The following is a 25,330-nucleotide window of genomic DNA, read 5'->3' as shown; positions in this document are numbered from 1 at the left end:
GTTTTATGTGTGAGCATATCACTTTAACTGCCACACTTTTTAAATTATCAATGTATACGTCTAAAGAAGAAAGGAGGTAAATGGATTTCAAGTATCCCACTTTGAAAGAAGAATGGGTGTAGGTTGTTACTGAATCTGATGAATTTGCTACTAAAATGGAAAAGCATTTTACTTGTTTTATAGAGACATATAGCTAACAGTATCACTTTAAAGGACTTTAAATTCTGAATACCTGTAAAACTCAGTGGAGTAATACTATTTTGTCCCACTTATCTGTGTAAAAATATGTTTTAACCATGAAATACTTTTCAAAAACTACAGCTGAATATTTGCCATGAATAATCAAGCAAAATCTTATCTCAAAAATATTTTACTTTTGTTCTCACTTCAGCCGCACATATACTAAAATTGGAATAATGTAGAGAAGATTAGCATGTCATGCAAATTCATGAAGCATTCCATATTTTTACAAGAAATAAATAAATATTTACTTTTTGTATTGGTATATATGAATTCTACATTTCTGAATGTCTTATAGTATTATTACTATCATATCTTAGTTTTGACAAAAATGTGAAAAATTTTATGTGCTTTCTCTTATTAGTGACAGACTTGGTTTTACCTCTTGCTCTGCAAAACCAAAAATATTTACTCTCTGGCTTTTTACAGAAAATGTTCATCAACTCTTTGTATAGGACAGAGAAGAAACAGATTGTTGAATATTGTTTTGAATGGACAAGGTATTTCACCCATGATCGGTTTAATTTGGACTTATAAAAATCAATTTGAAAACTGGGTGCCAGCTGTTCCTATCTCCAATCCCAGCCTTGGGAGGCTGAGATTGTTGGGATGGAGGTTCGAGGTTAGCAGGAGTGGGAGGAGATTTGTGAGACCTTTCTCAAAAGACAAATGGACATGGTGGCATGCACCTGTTATCCTAGCTACTAGGAATCCTAACATTGGTAGACTGTGGCTAGGTGTGAACACAGGGTAGGAAATGAGACCTTATCTCAAAAATGATAAGCAAAAACTAGGGTTCAAGATATGTCTCAATGGTGAAAGTGTCTGCTTACCCAACAGATTAATGTATCTAATTAAAATTATTTAAATATAAATCTGAGAACAACTGAAAGAGGGTGAACACAGAAAGCATGGGCAGAGTATGGGAAGACTTAGAGGAAATTTGAGATCAGTACATGAAGATGATGCCAGAGGAAGTCTGTTGCTGGTGGCTGTCCTACCTTTCCTCCAACCACACAATGCATCTTTCTGAACAGCAAGAAAAAAAATCATCAACCTGGCAATAACCAAAACAAGGTTACAGAAGAGGGTAAAGCATTCACAGAAACAGTGAACTTTGATATTCTAAGAAGAAACAGTTAAAGATTAAGAACCCTGCCAACCTGGCAGAAAAGACAAGTCCATTTTTGTACCTGGGAGAGCAAACTAAAGAATGCGATTTGAACTATACTCTCCTTAATAGAAATCATCATTTCTACTTTATAAAGCAATGCGAGAGCTGAAGGTAGGAGGTAGTGATTAAAAACATGATGAATCCTTATAGTTTGCCACCAGCAACTTCCTTCAGAGATTTCCAGAGCCTTTGATAACAATAGGATTGTATAGCAGCAGACCTGAGAGGATGAGTAAATTCCACCATCTCTACCATGATACTAAACACTGTAATTTAAAAATGTGTGCTATCTAGTAAAAAAAAAAATGTTAGCTTGCTTACAAAATGAACCAAGGTTATCTGTCAGAACAGATGTAATATGAGAACAATGACTAATGAACACTAGAGTTAAAAGAAATGTTGGAAAAAAAATTGTTCATGGCCCTGATTTTACAAGAGTACATCTAAGCATTTAATATACTTAATAAAGATAAAAAGTATCTCTATTAGTCTGTTTGGGATTCTACAGCAAAATGCCTTGGATACTCAATTTTTAGACAATGTGTATTTATTTCTTTTTGTGGGGCGGGAGGGGGGTCAGTACTAGGGTTTGAAGTTGGAGTGTTGCTTGCTAGGTAAATAATCTACTTGGCATCAAACCCCTTTTTGCTCTAAGTTTATTTTTAGATTAGGTCTTGCTTTTGATCAGGTTAAGTCTTAGAGACTGTGATCCTCTCACTTCTGCTTCCTGGATAGCTAGCAATACAGACATTCACCACCACATCTGACCCTAAAAATGGACACTGATTTCTTATAATTCTATAGTAAGAAGGTCTACGATAAAGATGTTAGGAGACACGGTATCTGGTGAGGGACTGTTGCATAGAGAAGGCACCTTCTGTATGTTCTACATAATTGTTGTGGTCTGAATGTTCATGTTGAAGCCTTGTTCCCAAGGGTAATAGCACTGACAGGTGGGGCCTTTGGGAAGAGAGTGGATGGGCCTTCATGAGTGGGACTTAAACCCTTATAAAGAAGGCTTGAGGGAGACTATTCTTTCTGCCACATGAGGCCATATTCAAGGCACAGTCCATGAGGAAAAGACCTGGACCAGATAACAAATCTCTTTCCATCTTGATCTTAAATTTCTATCTCCAGATGTGTAATACATTTCTGTTGCTGGTAAGTTACCTAGCCTAAATTGTTCTTTTTTAAGATAAGTTTCTTTATTGTGAAAGTACCCTACAGAAGGGTTACAATTACATGAGCAAGGTAATGAGTACATTTCCTATCAAGCATTGTTGCCTCCTCCTTTGTTTTTCCCCTACAGTCCCTGCCCTCCCATCTCCACGACTTTTTGTTATAGTAGCCCAAATATAATGATCTTTATCCAAAACATATTGTGATATTTAGAAAATGTTCCCTATCTGCTTATACAGCTTTCTTTGTTAACCTTGGGGTTTACTCTATAACACATATATACTAAGCTTATATATTAATTCAGAAAAACTGTCACTTTTAGAATCTTTTATCTTCCTATTCACCAGGTTATATCTATTATTTCAGAGAGATCTGAATTTCTTTTTTTTTATTTCCCTCCTTTATGAATCATTTTCTCTGTGGATGCCTTGTATAGCATTAGATTCATTTCTAGGAACATCTGGAACATGCTATCTTTTTCTGTGTCTCTGGTAATAAATAGTTCAATAAGAGTTCTATTGCCTTATATCCAGTAAATCTATAAAATTCCCAATGATTTGAATAGTTTAGCTCTATATACTAGTGTAGTATATCTGTTAGAAATAATGTCCACTTATTTTCTTCAAACTTTAAGTCTTTCCATTTTATTTTCTTGTATTTAATTGACTAGGGCTACAGTGTAGTTAAACAGAAACCATGACAGCAAGCTGGGAAGTGTCTCATACGTATAATCTGAGCTACTCAGAAGGTTTGGTAAATAAATCAGACGCTGGTGGCTCGTGCCTAACTACTACTCGTTCCTAACTACTCAGGAGGCTGAGATCTGAGGATCATGGTTCAAAGCCAGCCTGGGCAGGAGAGTCCGTGAGACTCTTATCTCCAATAAAAACCACTAGAAAACCAGAAGTGGTACTGTGGCTCAAGCAGTAGAGCGCTCACCTTGAGCTGAAGAGCTGAAGGATAGGCCAAAGCCCAGAGTTTAAGCCCCATGACAGGAAACAAAACAAAACAAAACAAAATTTCATAAATAAGATGGATGCCAGTTAGAACAGCAAAGTCTGCTGGACCCCATTTTCAGAATAACCAGCAAAAAGCTGATCTGGAAAAGTGGTAGAATGAAAGCTACTGAAATAAGCCAGTCAGTGAATGTAAGGTTCCCTGAGTTCAAGCCTTGGTACCAGTAAAAAGAAAGGAAGAAACAAAGAAACAAAGGAAGTTATGGTTTAAATGTCTCCAACTCTCCTACTGAAACTTAATTACTAATGTAAATTACACTGTAAAGAGATAAGGTCTCTAGGAGGTAGTGTGTGCCCTGCATGAAACAAAGCAAGGGCTTTATTTTCAAATATGACCTGTTCCATTCCTTACTAGGCTGGTCATAGCAGCCTACCTCTCTGGAGGCCACAGCGTGCAAAGATGCCATATTAGAATCAGAGAAAAAGCCCTGACCAACACTGACCTATTTTTTTTTTTGGTCGGTCATGGGGTTTGAACTCTGGGCCTGGGCGCTGTCCCTCAGCTCTTCAGCTCAAAGCAAGCTCTCTACCACTTGAGCTACAGTGCCACTTCTGGTTTTCTGGTGGTTTATTGGAGATAGGAATCTCAAGGTCTTTCCTGCCTGGGCTGGCTTTGAACCGTGATCCTCAGATCTCAGCCTCCTGAGTGGCTAGGATTACAGGTGTGAGCCACCAGCGCCCGGCCATTGAACCTATTGGTTAATGAACTTTGCAACCTCTAGAAAAAATTGGTTATTTGTAAATAATCTAGCCTCAGCCATTTCATAGCAGTACAAATAGACCATGATACCAACCCATCCAATCTCTGTCTTTCCTTTTATGTGGAGGGGCAGCTGAATAAGAAATATACTCCATCCATCCTTACCTATAGATTTTTTCTTTTGTTTTTAATTACTTATAATCAACCATTATCTGAAATATTAAAGGAGGAAATTCTCAGAATAAGTCATTCATGTTTTAAATTGTGTGCTGTTTTGAGTAGCAGGATAAAATCCTCTGTTGTCTTGCTCTGCCTTGTCTAGGATATGAATAAACATTTCAACCAACATATCTGCAATACTTATATTCCCCTATGTATACAACCAATATAATAACCAAGTATTAGTCCTCTTGATTATAAGAGCAACTGTTGATGATGTTCAAGTTAGCCTCATGTATTGACCTAACATTAAGTTCCAGCACTGAGGTCATTTACTTGACTTCATGTCATCATATAGGCTCAGCAGTAACAGTAACTGCCTAGATGCATAAGGCCTTGACTTTAAACCCTAGTAGTACACACACATACACATACAAAAAAAAAAAAACCCCAGAGCTCTAAGTAGTAATATGTGTCAAACCCATATGGTTGCCTACTTAACAGCTGTTCTTCCCCCGTACCCCAGCTAATGGCTCCTGAGCTTGTCCATGTGTCTATTTGTTTAGCTGGGCACTAGTGGCTGACATTACCTAGCTACTCCTTCTCAAGTGGTAGATCTCCAGCTGAGCAAGCAAGCCAAGTGAGTGTGCGGCCCTGAGTTCACAGTACTCTATCTATAAAGTAGAATAAACATGGAAAAGTATCTTCTATTGTTTCATGAAGTATTTTGAATTTGTCAGTAAAAATGAGTGATTTGAAGAAATTTTTTTGTTAAACCATGGAAATACAAGAACTGAGTCCACTCACAGAATAAAATTTTTATCAAGCACTGAATTCATTTAGAAATGAGTTGATTCTTGATGAGATGATTAGTATAGAAAAATAATTAAATTCCTTGCAAAGAACTGAAATGAGATAGTACAAATTTCATAAATATTCTAAACATAAAGTACAAGGTCACAATTTTGTTACTTTAATTTTTCTCACTTATTTTATAAACATTTAAGACATTAAAGTACTCCTACACACCCCGTATAGATGATCACACTAATTTGAAAATACTTTAAATTTGCTCAACACACTCCTTAAATTACTTTATTTCCAGTGGTAGGGGTTATAGAGAAAACTCAGAAACTGATCATGAGACAAGTGTACATGTTTATATTCTTCTAAAATCTAAACAACATACAGCACTGGATGAAAGATAAAATGTTTTCTCACAAACTCCAAAAAAAGCAATAGTCACTTTAACAGAAACATTACTGGTTTTATGAGCAATACAGAATATGTGAAAAGAGAACATACTTTAGGAGTGTGTGAACTAAACTTAAGTATAAAGGGAGAGACAATTCAGTAACTCAGTATAAAACCAACAAAGCAAATCTTTGCTCACATAGCTAGCTACTTCATTGCTGGATGTTTACTAAAAAACAAGAAAAGGACAGCTAGAATCAAAATAAAGCAGCCTTTATCTGATTGAGTTGTGATCCCAAGGTTTTTACCTTTGAAGGTAGAGTAAGCATAACCAGAAGAGAATAGTTATAGAGAATTAGAAAAGAAAGAGGAATATGAATAAATAGGATTTAACTGTGATGTGACAGTTTCAGTTGCTGAAACAATTGAACAAAACAAGGACAACACACACCAGAATTAGGAGCAACTTCTAATAGCATCTTCTCAGAACTGAAGGTTGGCCTGTGAGACTTTTTGTATGGGAAAATGGGCGCTCCTATTGATTTCAGGTGTGGATGAAGGCAAACCTGTTGAGCATCAAAATGAGAAAAGAATGAAGAGCTTGCAAAAATAATGAGAAAGCAAAGAATGTATCTATAAGATAACAAACATCTTTTCAAATGATAATTCTATGTTTTGGTCAGTGACTTTGGTGAGTGTCTCTAAAACAAAACAATTACTAAACAAACATAAAAATCCAAACACAAAGCCATCGCAGTTAAAATCAGAGAGGGAATCAAACTGAAGTAAACTATGTTGCTTGAAAGCCTGAAGTTGGCTCAAGGTGCTGCAAAACTTAAGGCTTGCTGGGCACTGTTGTCTCACATCTGTAATCCTAGCTACTCAGGAGGCTGAAATCTGAGGATTCAAAGCCAGCCCAACCAGGAAAGTCTGTGAGATTCTTCTCTACAATAAACCACCATAAAACTGGAAGTGGTGCTGTAACTCAAGTGGTAGAGTGCTTGCTTTGAGCTGAAGAGCTGAGGGACAGCACCCAGGCGGAGTTCAATCCCCACAACTGACAAAAACAAAAAGCAAAAACAAAAACAAAACGTCTTAAGGCCTTTTGGCAACAAGTGCTGTGGGTTTGGCAGGGCATGAGGTGGCAGCAGGACACCTTTATAGAGGCCAGAAATCCAGTGATTGATAGGACATGAGACAGATGATCTCCAATGTTTCTATGCTTGTGCAAAACACTTCCACCTCTGTACTGGTCTGCCAAACTCTGCCAGCCATTCCCTCTTTTCTGTTCCTGCCACTGGCTGCTAAACACAGTTCATTCTCCACACAAAAGGCAGGATGTTATATAAGCACAAATAATCATTTTACAGTTCTACCAATGCCCAACAAGTCATCACAACTGGAATAAAGTATAATTCCACTGAGGACCTTGACAGCCTAACCCAGAGCGATCTCCAGCAACCATTTCCTCTCCTCTTGTCTCCCTTTGTAGCCACACTGCCTCCCTCGAGCTCTAGAAAACTATCATGTGTGTACCCACTTTAAGCTTTGCACACTAGATACCTCCCTCACAGCTCAGCTCAGTGCTGAGATCTCAGTTCTACTGACTCCTGCTCTCGCCATTCAGCACTCACCTCTGCACCCATATCTTCTACTATGGCAACTGGAGCCCTTTCTCCCTAATGAATTTCCTGCAGGCCCTCTGTATTTATACAAGTATGTCTTAAAGTGTTTAAGTATGGCATTATCCAGGAAGCGTAGTTGTCTAGAGAGACAAACATAGGAGAGCATTTTCAGAGCATGGGTGAGTAAGTTCAAACCCAGAGGATGAGGCCAGGAATGCTGGAAACAAGAATGGGAAAAGAAGAAGGGAGAGGCAGCTCTTGTTGGTCTTGTTGAGTCTTGTACCCTTGCACTTAGGAATTTGAATTTAATTCTGAATGCATTAGAGAAAGATCACTGGCAATTGTTCCCTGAGGCTATTACAGAAGGGCAATATTCAAGGCTAGGAAACCAAGGCAGTAACTGTGGCCTTGCAGTACTGACTTCATGGTACATTACAATTACCTGGAGAGCTTGTAAGAAGCACAAGGACCTCTGGCCCACTACACAACAGTCGTGTTGGAAGTTGGTGAGCTTCACTCGGTTACTAAGAGGCAGCCACACTTTTCTCATTGTTGGCATACAGAAAAGCCATTGAATTTGAAGGTTAATTTTATACCCTGCTACTTTGCCAGTTTTGAATCAGCTTAAGTAATTTGGGAGTGGAGTCCATGGGATTCTTTAAATACAAGATCATGTCATCTGCAAAGAGGGAGAGTTTTACTTCATCTTTCCCTATTTGGATCCCTTTTATGTTTGCATCTTTAGCTAGACATTCTAATACTAGATTGAAGAGAAGTGGAGAGAGTGGACATCCTTGTCTTGTTCCTGAGTTAAGAGGAAATGGCTTTAGTTTTTCACCATTAAGTATAATGCTGGCTGTAGGTTTGTCATATACAGCCTTTATTGTATTAAGGAATGTTCCCTGGATTCCTATATTTTCCAGAACCTTCATTATAAAGGGGTGTTGGATCTTGTCAAATGCTTTTTCTGTATGTATTGAGATAACCATGTGGTTCTTATCCTTGCTTTTGTTGATGTGATGAAATATATTAATTGATTTGCATATATTGAACCAGCTTTGCATCCCTGAAATGAATCCTGTTTGATCGTGGTGTATGATTTTTTTGGATGATCACAATTCTTTTTTCTTTTCTTTTCTTTTTGGCCTGGATTGGAATCAAACCTTGATCTTCCAGCTCTCAGTCTCCTGATAGCTAGGATTACACGCATGTGCTATCAGCACCTGGCACAGCTACCACTTCTCAAATAAGAGCCACGTTCTAATTTTTCTACTCCTAAAATCATAGCTTTCTCTTCTAGAACCACTTTAAGTCTGTATCATACAATTTAGTCAAGTACATTCTTCACTAAGCTTTATCTGGAAAGCTTGCTTTTCACCTGCTAAAGCTTTAACTTTTCTGAGGTGGGAGATGGACTTCTCTTTAAGGATACTCATTTCCTTTCATAGTTATTGGCCTGGTGCTGAGCCAGTAAATATTTTAATAGAGTAAGAATACTTTAGCTACCCATCTCTTTTGATTTCCTTGAACCAACAATGTACATGACAACAGATTCTCTAAGACATCTTCAATGAAAGAAAAAAAAGTCTTGGCCGTTGTAAATAGATTCTTCTACATAGAAAGCTCTGCAATTCAATAAGCACCTATTCAACATGTACTTAAACTTGCTTTCCCAGAAGAGGTGTCAAGACTGATAGCAATTCCTGTTCCTTTTCTCAGCTACAGTATTATGATTAAAAGCCGACACTGTATACTACGACTGTGTAAATCACTACGGCCTTAGCTAGTCTGTGAGGAGACTGCCTGCTTGACCTTGCACTCATTAGCATCCTGAACAAACCAGCAGGACTCTATCAAATCCAGCTAGAATACATTAAGTCAAAAGGATATTAAAACGGGAACAATCTAAAAGTTCCAGAGATTTTGTTTACATCTTAATTATAACTTTTATTAATTAAGGATATACAAACATTTTGATTGCCAATCACTTTAAAGCAATGCCAGAGAACTAACTACATTATTTTTAAAAATTCTTGTATAACCTTTCATGACTGTAAAGTCTATATTCTGTTTTAACAACTTTTATTTTATTGTGAAAATACAGTACAGAGGGGTTACAATTACATGGGCAAGATAATGAGTACATTTCTTATCAAGCATTGTAGCCTCCTCCTTTGTTTCCCCTTCCCATCCCTTCCCATCCTCCCCCACCCCCCCCACCTAATCCTCCCCCCCCACCAAAGTTGTAAAGTTCGTTTTCGACATAACGACTTGTACATCTCATTGTTGCAATGGGTCCACCTGTATCCCTATTTAAATGATTTGCTTTTCCCCTACCCCTCCACAAATTATACCAATATCAAATACAGTGAAAGCAGGGGTTCTACTGTGGGGGAGGGACATACAAAGCAACAAAGAAATAATTTTATAAATGTGTTAGAAACAATTGCATGAAAGAAAAAACCATTTGAATACATATCTTAGGGTTCATTCCCCTAACATCAACTTATATGACCTTTTCTACTTGACTCAGACATATACTAGATATTGCAAATAAGGGAAACCATGGGACCTATGTTTCTTTGGGCCTGGCTTACTTCACTTAATATAATTTTTTGTTTTAACAACTTTTATACCTGAAAAGACACCTCACATAGACAGATGCAAGCAGCGCATCACTGCCTATGTTTGCTAAATCATTACACTTTTTTTTGTTGTTGTTGTTCAACTCTGGGCCTGTGCGCTATCCCTCAGCTCTTCAGCTCATGGCTAGAGCTCTACCACTTGAGACAGCGCCACCTCCAGTTTTCTGGTGGTTAATTGCAGATAAGAGTCTCACAGACTTTCCTACCAGGGCTGGCTTTGAACCGCAATCCTCAGATCTCAGCCTCCTGAGTAGCTAGGATCATAGGTGTGAGCCACCGGCACCTGGCCAATCATTACACTTTTATACCTCGCCTCTCAGTTATGAGAAAGCTGTTGCTGAAATTCAGCTAATTCACTTACATCAACTGCTCTTAAAACTTAACAGAAAGTGATGAGTTTTAATTTTTAAACAAGTGGGTTAAAATTTCTCTGAAAACCATCAGTTGGACAAATACAACCCAAGTACCAGGTAAAAATTACTACCCTTTCAGTGTTTTCCTTCCAAGCATTTTTTGCTAATCCCTTCTTTTATCCTAAGAGTCAAACTTACTGACAATATGACACACACATGCAGAATAACAACAAAAGTAAATCCTACAGATACCAGTTTTGATTGATTCGAACCGATGGGTTTTCTTAGACATTTTCAAATTTAAGATCAGTGAATATTCTTATGTTAGCAATATAGAACCTTGAAGCAGAGTATATTAAAAACACACAAAATTCCATTCTTTACTTTTAGGAACTTATTATTTTCCAAGCATTTCAGAAAAAAATCTTGAGGAGAAATGATAACACAGTGGTAACAGGGATAAAACAAGTTCGAGTAGGAGAGTTAAATGCAAACACTGGGAGTTTGCAGTGTCAGTTCCCACCAAAGGTATTTCTGGCAGAAGACTTGAAATTCACCTCTCCTACATCCACATGAAAAAGAAGTACACGGAATCTGGCCACATCAAAGTCACTTCTGATTTTACACAACAGCCCTACTTAGACAGGCATAAACTAATAATTAACTAAACTCTAAATATCAGCTGTTTTAAAATGTTTGGTAACCAACATGTATTGGTGGGGAGGACGGTAGCTGTGGTCATTGAATTTGCCATACAGAACTCAGAGCTCATGAACACCAACTATGGGCCATGGTCATGTGAGGGAATATGGCAAGAAAGAACACCACAAAAAGGGAAGTAATTTGCAATGGAGCCTATAATTAGCTTCTGCATCTTACAGTGGAGAATATTATTGAGGGAAATAGCTTAGGAGGATTTAAAAAGGGATTAGTCATTCACATGAATGAATAAGCCCAGAATTTAGTTACCTGAGGGGGAGGGGAGGGAGGAAGGCCACCTGATAAAAGTAATATATCCTTTCCTACTACAGGATATACAGATCCGTAATCAGGAAGAAATTTCTGAGTATAACACGTAGACTTCTGGAAATTTAAGCAATTACCCAGTCAAGAACACACTAATCAAACAATAAAATCACCCACACAAACTAGACTATCATAAACAATAAAAATCCAAGAGCAGGACAGTTTAACAAAGATTGTCTGTGATGATTAATTCTCAAATATTATTAAATAAAATATTCTTTCTGAATAAAATATATTTGCACTAAAAACAAATCTGGTGTATTCTTTTAATCCAGAAAAAATAGTCTTAAAAATTTCAAATACACTGAAGCGGAAATTATTCTTTACAGAGAATAAATTTATGTGCTACTAATGAGAAAATTCAGAACCTAACCCAAACCTTGACATATTTCAGTTACAATGACAGAATCTAAAACATTTAATAATAAAGTACCTTCTATACAAGGCTTGTTGAAAACTAAGGGAACGCTTATTATTAAATTATTCAAAGATAAAATACAAGAACAAAACACTAAAATAAACTAACTTATACAATAATACGAAAAGCTTTATAACCTAAATTCACAACATTCCTGACTTTTGTATGAAATTGTGCTTTAGTTTTTAAAATATGGCTCAAAATCCTTTCACAAATCCTCTCCTCCTCCTCCCCCCAAAACCCCCCACTACCACCAAGGTGGGGTCAACATTCTTTTCCCTTGAACCAGAGCAGGCTTATGATGACTTTAATAAAGAAATGATGAGAGACTTTCAAGTTAGGGCAGAAAAGATCATGCGGTTTCCTTGTAGTTGTGACACTGGCTCTGAAAGAGGCCTGTCTCCAACTCCGATGCCCTAGAGTTCCATGCTGGCTAGGCCACAGGCACGCACTCTGGTAGACAGCCACAGCTGAGCTCACTGACAACAACCAGCATCAGCTGCCAGCCCAGTGAGTGAGTTCAACATCTGACTACAAATTCATGAGAGTCCCCAAAGTGGGAACTAGCCAGCTGAGCCCTTCCCAAATTCCTAACTCAAAATGTCATGGTCAAAATAAAATGGTCATCTTAAGCCCCTAGGTTCTTGGAGGAATTTTTCTAGCAAGAGACAGGGTACTAGCACAAGGTTATAATCAAAAAAGCAATGCCATAGTTATAGGCAAGATGTTCTAGAATAAAGACTGGCTGTGATATTTCATTACATTCAAATTTTAAATATATTGTTGAACAAGATTTCAGAAGTTCAGATTGAAATATTTACCTTACTTTTCCTACTAAGCTAAACATAGTGTAATTTATTTGATCATTCTCTCAATCTTTAGCAAATATTTATTGAACAAATACTCCATTCTGGGATCTGTACTAGGTGCTAGGTATTAAAGCATCAGGACAATATGGATGTGAGGGCCACAGATATCACAGAATCAAACATCAATTTTCATGCAACCATATAATTACAAGAAAGACTTAAACCATGCTGATGGAATAGAGTATTGAAGAGCATTAACAACAGGTCTGAGTCAAATTGAAGACTAAAGTTAGACTGAGATTTTGAAGGGAATTAATCACTAGAAAAATGCTATGGTTGGAGAAAACAGTTGTGGACTGAAGATGATCACAGAGCCCAAATGCTGGGAACTGAAATCAACATTTAAAGCACTGTGAACTTATTACATGTCTTTAGGTAAAATAATGAAGTATTGTAATTTTTACTTCAAAGGATCACTTTGGCTATCTTAGCTTTCAGTTGTCACAAAATGCCTAAGATAATCACATTATTAGGAGCATAGGTTTATTTGGGCTCAGGCTTTCAGAAGTGTCAGTCCATACTACTTGTGGCTGCTGCTGTAGGCTTCTGGTGACACACTGTCTTATAGCAGCAGAGCACAGTGAAGTACTCACTTCATGGCAGAAAGTGAAGGAGATGAGATAGGAGGTAACAGGCTCTCAATATCTGCTTCAAGAACCTATTCCTGATGATGTAGCTTCATACTAGATACCACTTTCTAAACTTCTATCACTCTCTAATTGTGCCACAGGCTGGGAATTAAGCCTTCAATACATGGACCGTCATAGGTCTTTTAAGATCAAAACCATAGCACTAATTCCAATAGTTTATATATTGACATCATCCTTGATATATTAATTAGTTACGGAATAAATTAGTCTCATTCTATGTTAGAACACACAAAAAGCTAGGAGATCAGTGAAAAATGAAAAGATAAGTAAGATGTTTACATGTATAAGCTTTGTATGGAAGCACAGAGCAGGAAAGGCAACATTAATTCACTGAAGTATAAAGTTTTTGCTAATACTGATTTTGAAGTCTGAGGCTTGCACTTGATAGGCAATCATTCCACCACTTGGGCCAGGCCCACAGAAAATAACATTACAGCAGTAAGTAGACTATTACAGCACAAGGGGGTTATTGAAGAAAATAGGAAGAATGCATTTTCAAGATACAGAACATCAAGCCTGGCGCCGGTGGTGTACACCTGTAATCCTAGCTACTCAGGAGGCTGAGATCTAAGGATAGTAATTCAAAGCCAGACCAGGCAGGAAATTCTGTAGGACTCTTATGTCCAATAAAACACCATAAAACCGGAAGTGGTGCTATGGCTCAAGTGGTAGAGCACCAGCCTTAAGCTGAAGAGCTGAGGGACAGTGCCCAGGCACAGAGTTCAAGCCCCATGACTGACCAAAAAAAAAAATGATACAGAACATCTAGGAGAATTAATACAGAATGTCCAACCTGATAGTAAATAATGAATGGGTATGAGAGAGGCAAAGAAAGTTGCTGTAGCAAGGAAATAAAGAAGATTTCCCTAAGACAGAAGGGCTTACTAATTAACATAATTAAGAACATCATGAGGTGTTCAAAGAACAAAAAGTTTAATATGGTTATAAACTGCTGATGAGAAACAAGTCTTGAATAAGCATATAGGAATTAGATCATGTAAACTGTTATAATGTTTACATTCTGTAAAAGCAAGAGGCAGACATTGAAAAGCTAAGAAGGGTGTCAAGAATGGTATTGCATTTTATAAAGAACTTTCCAGCTTTGGGGTAGGGGAACAGACTAGAGATATTCAAGTCAGAAGTCATTTTCAAAACCTAGGAAGAAACTGTTGGTGGCTCAAATAAGGAAACAGAGAAAGCAGAAATAGAGAAAGGTGGAGAAGAATGCTTGTGTTTTTAAATTCTGTCTGTCTCTGTCTCTCTCGTGCATGCTCACTTGGTCTCTTTCTCTCTCTCTGTGTCTCCATCTACCTATTTACTTATTTTTAGGACACAGAATTGAAAGGACTAAATGGTGTGAAGTGAGAAAAAGGAAATACACAATGAATACTCCCTGCTCCCAAGTTACTAATCTGGGTACAATGATGGAAACTAGAAATCCAAAAGGATGGGGAAAGCTCTGCAAATGTGAAAAAGAAGAGATTAAAAGTGGGAATTAGTTTTGAGAATTTTAAGGTGACTAAAAGTAGGACATCAAACTAGAACACATATATACCACACAGAGATGGCTGTGTGGTACTAAAGACAAGAAGGCTTGGGTTATAGCTAAAGTGTAGAGTGCCTGCCTAGCAAATATAGGCCCAGATGTCAATCTTTAGTATTATTTCTCAGTGTATTTTAAAGGCAAAGAGAGCAATAGGGTGAAGATTAACATGGGGCAGATGAAATGGTTCCACTAAGAGTTGTGAAATTAAGAATTAGATCTTGAGCTGGGAAGGTGGCTCAGTGGTAGAGTACTTGCCTTGCATGCTTGAGGCCCAGGGTTCAATTCCTCAGCACCACATAAGAAAAAAGCCAGAAGTGGCGCTGTGGCTCAAGTGGTAGAGTGCTAGCCTTGAGCTGAAGAGCTGAGAGGACAGCGCCCAGGCCCAGAGTTCAGGCCCCACAACTGGACCCCCCCCAAAAAAAAAAGAAAGAAAGAAAAGAATTAGATCTTAATTTGCATGAAGCTGCAGAGCTTCTGCATGGCAAAGGACATAGCTAGCAAGATCAATAGAAAGCCCACGGATTGGGAGAAGATCTTCACTAGCCATACAATGGACAAGGGGCTCATATCTAAAATATACTTGGAATTCAAAAAATTAAATTCCCCAAAAACAAATTCTCAAAGAAACAACTGCCCAACTTAAAGAGAAACATCTCTGAAGAGGAAATAAGAATGTCCAATAGACACATGAAGAAATGCTCAAGCTCTCTAGCCATAAAAGAAATACAATCAAAACAACATAGAATGGCTATAATTAAGAACTGTAATAACAACAGATGATGGAGGGGATGTGGCCAGAAGGGAACCTTACTGCATTGTTGGTGGGAGTGTAAACTTTGGAAAGCAGTATGGAGGTTCCTCAAAAGACTCCACATAGAGCTCCCCTATGACCCAGCAATCCCACTTTTGGGCATTTACCCAAACGATCACAAACAAGGCCATACTAAGACTACCAACTGTTTATTGCAGCATTATTTACCATAGCTAAGATATGGAACCAACCCAGATGCCCCTCGGTAGATGAATGGATCAAGAAAATGTGATATATATATATATATATATACACACACACATACAATGGAATTCTATGCCTCCATCAGAAAGAATGACATTGCCCCATTTGTTAGGAAATAGAAAGACTTGGAAAAAATTATTTTAAGTGAGTAAGCAAGGCCCAAAGAAACATAGGTCCCATGGTTTCCTTATTTGCTATAACTAGTACATGTGTAGGACAAGCAGAAAAGGCTAAAAATTATGTACATATGACCATATAAGATGATGTTAAGCAAAATGAACCCCAAGATAGGGACAAGAATATCTTTTTTCTTTCTTGCTATTGTTTCTAATGTATTTATTATGTAGCATGTGATTTTTTTTTGCTTTGTATGTTCCTCCCCCACAGTATCACCCCTATTTTCACTATATTTGACGTTGGTGCCCTGCATCTTGTATATACACTTCTCTAATTCAGGGAGAGGAAGAGAAAAAAAAAAACAAAGTGCTTAAATAAGGATACAGGTTGACCCATTGTAACAACGAGATGTACAAAACACTATGTTGGAAATGAACTTTACAACTTCGGTGGGGGAGGTAGGGGTAAGATGTAGAGGTGGGAGGGAAGGGATGGTAAGGGGAAAACAAAGGAGGAGGCAGCAATGCTCAATAGGAAATGTACTCATTACCTCCCTCATGTAACTGTAACCCCTCTGTACAGCATTTTTACAATAAAAAATGTACAAAAAAGAGTAGATCTTAAGACAGGATATCAACATAAACAGATGATAAAATAAGAGAAAGCTCAAGTGGAAACAAGTAATGGCCAAAAGTTAGGAAGAAAACAAGAGCATATACTGTCATTAAAACCTAAGAGTTAGTCAAATCATAGCTTTTATTACATGGAGATGAGGCTGAGTTTTGGCAGAAACCTTTCTCTAGATTTAAGTATGGACAAGAATCTTCTACTTCCTCCAAACATGTAGTTAAGTATTCTTCTCTTTCTTGGGTTAGAAGATGTATTTTTACAGAGTATAAGAATTAACTTAAAAGTCATCATCTTGTATGATGAAGGTTTTGGAAAAATTAGGAATCCATGGAACATTCCTCAATAAAATAAAGGCTGTATATGACAAACCTACAGCCAACATTATACTTAATGGTGAAAAACTAAAGCCATTTCCTCTTAACTCAGGAATGAGACAAGGATGTCCATTCTCTCTACTTCTCTTCAGACTAGTATTAGAATGCCTAGCTACAGCAATAAGACAAGATGCAGACATAAAGGGGTTCCAAATAGGGAAAAAATAAGTAAAACTTTCCCTCTTTGCAGATGACATGATCTTATATTTAAAGAATCCCATAGACTCCACTCCCAAATTACTCAAGCTGATTCAAAACTTTGGCAAAGTAGCAGGGTATAAAATTAACCCCCCAAAATCAATGGCTTTTCTGTATGCCAACAATGAGAAAAGTGTGGCTGAAATTAGGAAAGCAACTCCATTTGTAATAGCCCCACAAAAAATAAAATACCTAGGAATTAACTTAACCAAAGAAGTGAAGGACCTCTATGATGAAAACTTTAAAATCTTGAAAAAGGAAATCAAAACAGAACTTAGAAAATGGCAAAACCTTCCATGCTCAGCATTTCTCTGGACTAACTGACCTTCTTCCCTATTCTCTGCTGGTTCTCTTACAACTCCTAAACTCCACCCACATCTGTGCACACTAATAGTCTCAGACTCAACCTTCCATTATTCCTCATTCTCTATCTACTACCAATCCCACAGACACTTCATCCAAATTTGATACTTAGATTGCTCTTTGGAATCCCAGACACTGCCCTTCATGAATGCTGAAACTTAATTTCAAACTTAGCATTTCAAATTCTTTCTTCTAAATCTAGGTCTCTTACAGTATTCCTCATCTTATTAAATGGCAACTCTAATTTTCAGATTGCTTTAGTTCAAAACCTGCCATCTCTTTCTCTCATTCCATATCCAATTATCAGCAAATTCTGTCAGCTTTATCTTCATAATTACATTCAGAATTCAAACAGTTCAAACCATATATACACCTTTATCAAACAAGTCTTAGGGAAATTTCTCATTTGCAATATTGTTACAGTTTTCTGATTTATTTATTTTTATTTATCTTTTTGCTTCCATCTCATTCCTCAGAGACAGAATAATTTTGTTAAAGGGACAGTTGTATCTGGCTACTTTCTGTTGAAAACTTTCTTGTATTTTCCCATCGCACTTAGAGGAAAAGTAAATTCTATTTTTTTCTTTGGCCGGCTGGTTTTGTTATTTTGTTGACTATTTAGCACAAGTTGGTGGAGAACTCACTCTGCCACCCAGGCTGGCCTTGAACTCATGATACTCCTACGTCATCTTCATGAGCTTAGAGTGTTGGGATTACAGTCATGAAGCCTTATGCCTGGCTAAATGAATATTCTTTACATCTTTAACTACCTGTCCCACCAGGTTTATCCATTCCTTCTGCCATTATCTTCTTACCACATCTACTACTCCTGCAACACCCTCATGTATTCTTCTGTATCTGGAAGGCTACTGTCCTAGATATCCATGTGGTTTCTTCTGTCACTGAAATCATGAAGGGCTTAAGTAAAAAAGCCTTGTAAAACAAAGTCCTCCATAATAACTGTGCCCCCAAACTATAATTACAGCAACTACAACACCTTCTTTAGTACATCTTATCACCCTTCCCCCATTTCTCTTTCTCCCCAGTACTTACTATAGCTAATATACTAAGCAATGTATTGTTATCTACTTGCTCCTTCATGGCCTACCACAAAAATACCATGAAGCCAAGAGTTTTGCTTATTTTAATTCTTTTTATTTCCAATACCTACTATAGTGCCTGTTATATAGTATCAATTTATAAGTCAATTGCAATTAAGTAGTGAATTATGCACAAATGCTTAGAATATAAACAGCCAATAAACAGCTATTTTTACTATTTTTTATTATGTACAAATTCAACTATGATTATTCCAAAATTATTTAGGCAAATGGAATAATACACAGTGGAGTTGTTTTCTTGTAGAGGCTTAAATTTTCCTTTAAGAAACTTAATTTGAGAAAGTTCATTTTAGTTTATTACATAAAATTCATGAAAAAGTGATTTTTAGCAAAATAAACAAGAAGCATAACTTCAGTAGTTGGCAGGGTAGCATGTGCTTAGCATATTTAAGTCCCTGGCTCCAATACTTTACAAAAAGGGAAAAGAATTATAGCTTTAAAGATCTGTATACTACTTTGAAGAATCCAAAATAAATGTAGCAATAACTCTGTTTTCTTTTAAGGTAATAAATATTTTGAAAAGAACAAGATATTTAGAAATAACTGATTTCTAACCAGGCACTTAATGGTTCACACTTGTAATCTTAGCTACTGAGCAGGCTAAGATGTAAGGATCATGGCTCAAAGTCAGCCTAGGCAGGAAAGTCTGTGAGACTTTTATCTCCGATTAACCATCAAAAAGCCGAAAGTGGAGCTGTGGCTTAGGTGATAGAGTGCTAGAATCAAGCACAAAAGCTCAGGGACAGCACCCAGGTTCTGAGGTCAAGCCACAGGACCAACACAAAGAGAGAAACGGGAGAGGGATAGAGACAGAGACAGGGAGACAGAGACAGAGACAGAGGGACAGAGACAGAGAGACAGACAGAGAGAAATGCCTTATTTCCAAAAACAAGACAGCACTCTGAAACATATATATATATATATATATATGACAAATAAGTAATGGAAATATTTATTACTTTGGATTGAACAAAATAGGAGGAATAGTAGGATGGTTAATAAAGGATGAGCTGCTATCCCAGAACTATTTTAATAAAAACCTATCACAGAACAGAAGGAAAAAAAAAGAGATCAAGAGGTGATTTTTTGAAAACTTAAATATATATATGCAATGCAAATATTATATATATATATATATTACACGCACTCTATGTCTCTCTCTCTCTCTCTGACAAGAAGGCTATGAAAAGTATGTGTAATATATTCTTGAGGTCATTCCTAATACTTGTATTAACATGGAAATTTCCCCCTAGCTATCTATCTACATTGTCTATTGCAATAAAAACATGAGCGTTCAAGCTCTAATGGTCTTTTTTATGTCTATTCTATCAGCACTAAGGAGAGCATTTGAATATAAAAGCTGAGCTCTAGTCCAAGAAAGAAAAATAATCACAGATAGCAGTGGATGTCTCAATGAGCAGTGCTTGTAATGCCATTAGACATCTTTTAGATATGGAGGAGAATGCAGGGTTCCTCTCTGTAGGCTCATCTCCAGAGGACTGGAAAGGAAGGGCAGTATTTGGCAGCAGGAGTTCCATGTCCTGCTACCCTTGGTTCCTTCACAGAAATCAAATGGCAGTTCACATCAATTTCCAAAAATAAAGGAAGAAACAAAAGTTATTAATGAAAAGTGAAGGAAAGAAGAAAAAAAGGAAAATAAGCTCATGGGTTAGTAAGTTGTGAAAGTAAATGTGAAAGACATACATACATGCATGTTCACAGACACACAGATATAAACTTTACACACAAATGTATACATGCCTTCATTCTCAATATTAAAAAAAATCTGTAGTGTTATTTCAAAATAGGACTTCTGGCTTACATTGTTTTTCATGCTTTTAGGACCACTAATAACCCCTAGCATGGTAGGTTCTATAAATTCACCTGTGTGAACACAATGGAATTCAAACTTTTTTGTGAACACAATGGTTTCTGAAAATATTCAGATTGCTTTAAGGTCTAACGGGGAAAAAAACTTTTAGGCTACCCTTTTACCCTTGAAGATCTGGACGACTGAGAATTTAGCAATCAGGATATTTCCACTTTTGCCCCCAGGTCACTGATTTTAAAGGGACTACAGTCATCTTAGGACATCACCATTGAGCAGCTGTTTTGCTCACAATGTGTAGAAGAAATGTGTTGCTTGTCACTATTAATACTCATTGGACAGGTGTGTATATTCCAAGTCAATGCATCTGCCAATCCCTAGCACTTTTAAGTAACGTGGTGAAAGCCAGAACAGCTGCTACCTTTAACAAGCTTTTCAGTATGTATGCTGAATTCTCTCTTTATCCCAAGTACTAAATATTAATATTTCATACCTATGACACATTGTCATATTTGAAACAAAAATCATAAAGGAAAGGCTTTTATGGAAAATTTCTGAAAGGAGCCAGGAAGGCAAGAGGTAGTCTTTCTTCCTAGGAGAATGTGATAGAGGCCAAACTAGCTGAGAAGGTCAACATTGAGGAGAGCTCTCAACCCTACAGAAATTTGCAGGCACTGCTGAGACTGACTCTATCAGCCTTACTCATGCATAGGTCACTGGGAAATGCACTTCTAAAATGAATGCATGGTGATGATTTTATATATATATATATATATATATACACACACACACACATATACACACACACAGACAATATATACCAGCGCAACTTTCACTATCTCTGTTTTGCTGCACTGTAACCTCTAAATCGACACCTAATGTGGAGACAAGGAGTTCTTATCTCCCAATTCATCCTTTTGCATGGCAACCAGAAACCACATGGTTCCAACTACAATGAAACATCATTTCACTAAGAAAACTTCCCCTACTCCCACTCGCTACAACTTGAGGTTGATTATGCTTTGAAAAATAAAACAGCATGAATGTATTTAAGTCACCACATAGGCTGGTCTGTTCTGAAATACTACCAACACCCACCCATTATCCTTTGCCATATAGCCAGTCGCTGTCATCACTGGAAAGAGACATATCATCTAAAAAAATCTACATTCCTATGTTATAAGTTCATGTCTTCTTTCAAAGAACCCAGCATTTCCTTTCAGAAGAATGTTCACTAAACTAGGCAATATTCTAGCTCACATTTAGTATGTATTTTTAATGTTTGCATAAAATACTTAATAGGCACTTTTATTTTCTTAAACTATATTCAATAATGTACTTAGCATGTGGCACAAACTCAAAGACTGGTCAGAAAAGTCACTAATAGATCTTTAAGTATATCTTTTCTTTCTTAAAAGATCACAAGAGCCCTGAAAGTAAATGCTTGCTACATTTCCTTTTCTCAAATAAGAAAAAGAAAACTAAAATGAGAAAGAAAGCATTCATTATGTACCTTAATTTGGTTTGATAAAGAAGTAAAACAGCTATTAGTTAGATATTGTTTTGCTCTGGCACTGTGAGTTAATACAGAACATGATCTGTAATGATATTTCACTGATGAGGAAATGAAGGCACAGGGAGCTTAACTGACAGAGAAACACAGACCTTTGACATAAGGTTGAAATTACCTCAGACTTAACAGTGAGATCAGAAATATTACATCCGCAAGCCCATACTTTTCACCAAAAAAGGACCAAGTTTATATAAAAGCTTAAACCCTTTTAATTCTAAGTTTTATAGAAAACTTAGCAAATGTATTTCTTGTCTACTTAAGCCTTTTGTTTCAAATATCAATCAGTTCAGAGGAGAATTTAGTGCCCAAGCAAAAAGTAACATTTTCCCAGCCTTGGTTTGTTTTTGGGACAATCTCAGCTTCTTTGCAAGTTCAGTAAGTATCAAATTATATCAAAGTATATTCAGGGCAATACCCTAGGTGTTAAAGGTACAGCAGTGAACAAATCATGCAAAAACTCCTATCTTCACACCACTTAATTCACTAAGGAACCATAAAAACCAAGAAGAGACACAGGGAATGTGGGATAAGTCCCAATTTCAGAAAGGATAATCAACCAAGGCCATGAAGGGGTAACATTTGAATATAATCCTAAAAGAGAGAAGGAGTGGACAGAGCAAGCAAAAGGGACAAGGCAGAGTGATATTCTAGGAGTCAGTACAGAAGCCCTGAAGTGAAAGCATGCCTAGCATTCCTGACTCAATGTCTGTTGCTTGCTATTTTAAATATTGTGTATTTTTCTCTGTTGAAATTTCCATCACATGCTTTGGGAGAAGGTAAGGACCACACATACTTGTTATAAATACTGGAGATAATCTTCACTTCAAAGGAGGTTCAGGGGTACATGTGATAATGGCCACTCCCTTTGCTATACACCATTGCATTTTATTCTCTTCTCTATTATCCACAAAAACACCAGCTTCCTAAAACTAACTTACTTTTTAACTTACGGCATCTAAAAAAAAAAATAAGAAGAAGAAGAAGAAGAAAAGACTGAGGAAAGTTCCACTTAAAAAAAATCAAACTCTTAAGGAATAATACTCAACTCACGATGAGTATCTTCAATGAACTTTTAAACATACTGTATTCAGCATTTAACGGTTAAGTACAACCTGGCATTTCATTATATGCTGGTTTACACTGTTGCTGTACGCACATTTGCTCTCACAGTGTCTCTGGAGCAAGGCCCATATTTTGAGAATATTTGCATCCCACCGCAGGGCTTTGCACATGGATGTTTGGTGGTGATGTCATAGAAACAATCACAACAAGCAGTAGACATTCCTCCTGTTTAAGTATCTGTTTGTGGATAAAGTCTGAAAGAGAGAGACATGATGGGCTCCCACAGTCGTTTTGAAAATCTCAGCCATTTGAGCCAAGTTACTGTTTGTGTAACATTCCATTCTCCTAAGTTTCCATTTGCATTTTCAGTTCGGGACAATACCCACTTTCAGTCTAAAGGAAAGCACGGGATAAGCTACAAAACATAAAGGAACACAGTGGAGTCCGATTCCGTTCACTGCTGCTAGTGTTCAACATCATTATTTGAAAGGAACTTAACATGAAACTATCAGATTCAGAACTCTAATGAGACATTGTCCAGACAGCCTAACCAGGCAAACAGACACGTAAAGGAACAACTTAGTAAGTGTAAGATATGGAGAAGCACTTTGAAAGTATACAAGGAGGGGCCTGGAGGATGAGGTAAGGCTTCACAGAAGAGCTGGCACCTGAACAGACAGGGTTTTGAAAGATGAATAGGCCTAAAACAATCAAGACATGGGATCAAAGGGCATTACGGATTGTGCAAAAACACTGGCAGAAACACTGCAGACTGAAAAGTGCTAGAAGAATGTAATCACAATCAGTTAAGTAAAGTTGCTCTGTTTCTCAAGCTTTCCAAGAAAAAAAACAACTAGTTCTGAAACGGGAGGGTGGTGAGGAGGAAAGTTCCACCAATGCTGGTTTAGTTAAACCTCTTAGCCCTCCCTTTGCTCTGTTTTGTTTCTCTTAAGGAAATAAAGTACAGTGTTGGCTGAAAACTCCAGAGGAGAAAAGCACTTTAACTTGACTGTGGAAAAAGAAGAGGGAAAACAAAACCGAAAAGTGAGCGAGTGCCAGAGAATTTTTTTAAATTAATTTATACTTTTCTGGAATATAGAAAGGGAAGAAATCTAAAATTCAGAGATCAAGGCCCTGAAACATGAATTCCAAGCTTCCTCTTCCCCAGTTCCATAAATCTGCCCACTGTCTGTTAGTTTCTGGGATGCCAAGGCCCATGTGGCAGTTTCACCGGCCAGCTCTTGCATGCAATATCTGAGAGAAGAAATCAGCGTAGGGCAGATCCGCCGTATACTTTGTTTCCTTCTCCAACTACCAACCCTAATCTGAAGCTCAGAGTTGAATTTCCAGTCAAGTACACTAGAGAGAACAAAACACTTGAGCAACATCCACGGAGATGTGAGAAACTGAGAAAAGATCCTAAGTGCAGATGGCTGTCAGCTCGTCTGAGGGCAGGGGGGGCTGGGGCTGGGAACCTCATCCAGGCTAGTGACTTGGAATGGAGGGAGTGATCTTACCTGGGAGCTCAGGTAGATTTTGAGGCACTCATCACACACGGCCTTCTTGCAGCAGGGCAGGGGCTTGATGGGCTTGTCTTCCAGGCACACCCGGCACATCAGCACCATGAGGGGCGCATAGGGATCCCCTACCCCGCCCAGGCCAGAGTAGGGTGGAGCTCCTAACAGGCTGGGCACGGAGAAAGGCTCCGGAGCCAGGTAAAACTCCAGCTCGATGCTGCCGCCGTCGGGGGAGAGGGGGTCGGCTGGAAGGGACAGCTGGGAGCCGGGGAAGGAAGATGGAGGGCTGGAGGGGTTCGGCACCGGGGGCGCCCGGGGTGGGGAGGCGGGCGGCGAGGGCTGCTCGGAGGAGGGGAGCCGAGGCAGGTCGCTCTCCACGCAGTACACGGAGCAGAAGACTTGTCGCTGGGAGGGCGGGCGCCGCGGACCCAGCATGTCCAGGACCCGTCCGTCGGAGGCCCCCATTCGGGTCCTGGGCTCAGGGTCGTCTCCGGGCGGCGCCTCCTGCAGCGCACCCCCTCCCTCTTCTCGGTGCTCAGCTTCCTCCTCTTCTTCTTCCTCCTCCTCCTCTTCCTCCCGCTCCAGCTGTAGTTGCAAAGTCTGGGGGTCGAGGGGCCCGGTGAGCTCCAGTCCAGCGTGCTGCCCAGGTGCTGGGCTCTTCTGCCAGCCCGCCACCCCGCGGCTGCCGGCGGGCTCGGGGGCGGTGGTGGCCGCGCGGCCGGAGTCGTTTCCGCAGCC

At 38.3% G+C, this 25,330-nt stretch overlaps 1 protein-coding gene across 1 annotated transcript in view; it reads right to left on the bottom strand.

Annotated features, from left to right (window-relative positions):
* The window catches only part of Rnf217 (ring finger protein 217), a gene marked incomplete at its 5' end in the record, with an annotated part of 119,270 nt that extends 93,940 nt beyond the window's left edge, over positions 1–25,330 (bottom strand). Inside the window, one exon of the mRNA XM_013026773.1 lies at positions 24,593–25,330. Coding sequence (XP_012882227.1) covers positions 24,593–25,330 — 738 coding nt within the window. The remainder of the gene's footprint in view (positions 1–24,592) is intronic.

Source organism: Dipodomys ordii, unplaced genomic scaffold (genome assembly GCF_000151885.1).
Source record: "Dipodomys ordii isolate 6190 unplaced genomic scaffold, Dord_2.0 Scaffold97, whole genome shotgun sequence".
Lineage (NCBI taxonomy): Eukaryota > Metazoa > Chordata > Mammalia > Rodentia > Heteromyidae > Dipodomys > Dipodomys ordii.
The sequence above is the reverse complement of the archived record's forward strand: the minus strand, read 5'-3'. Positions and strand labels throughout refer to the sequence as shown.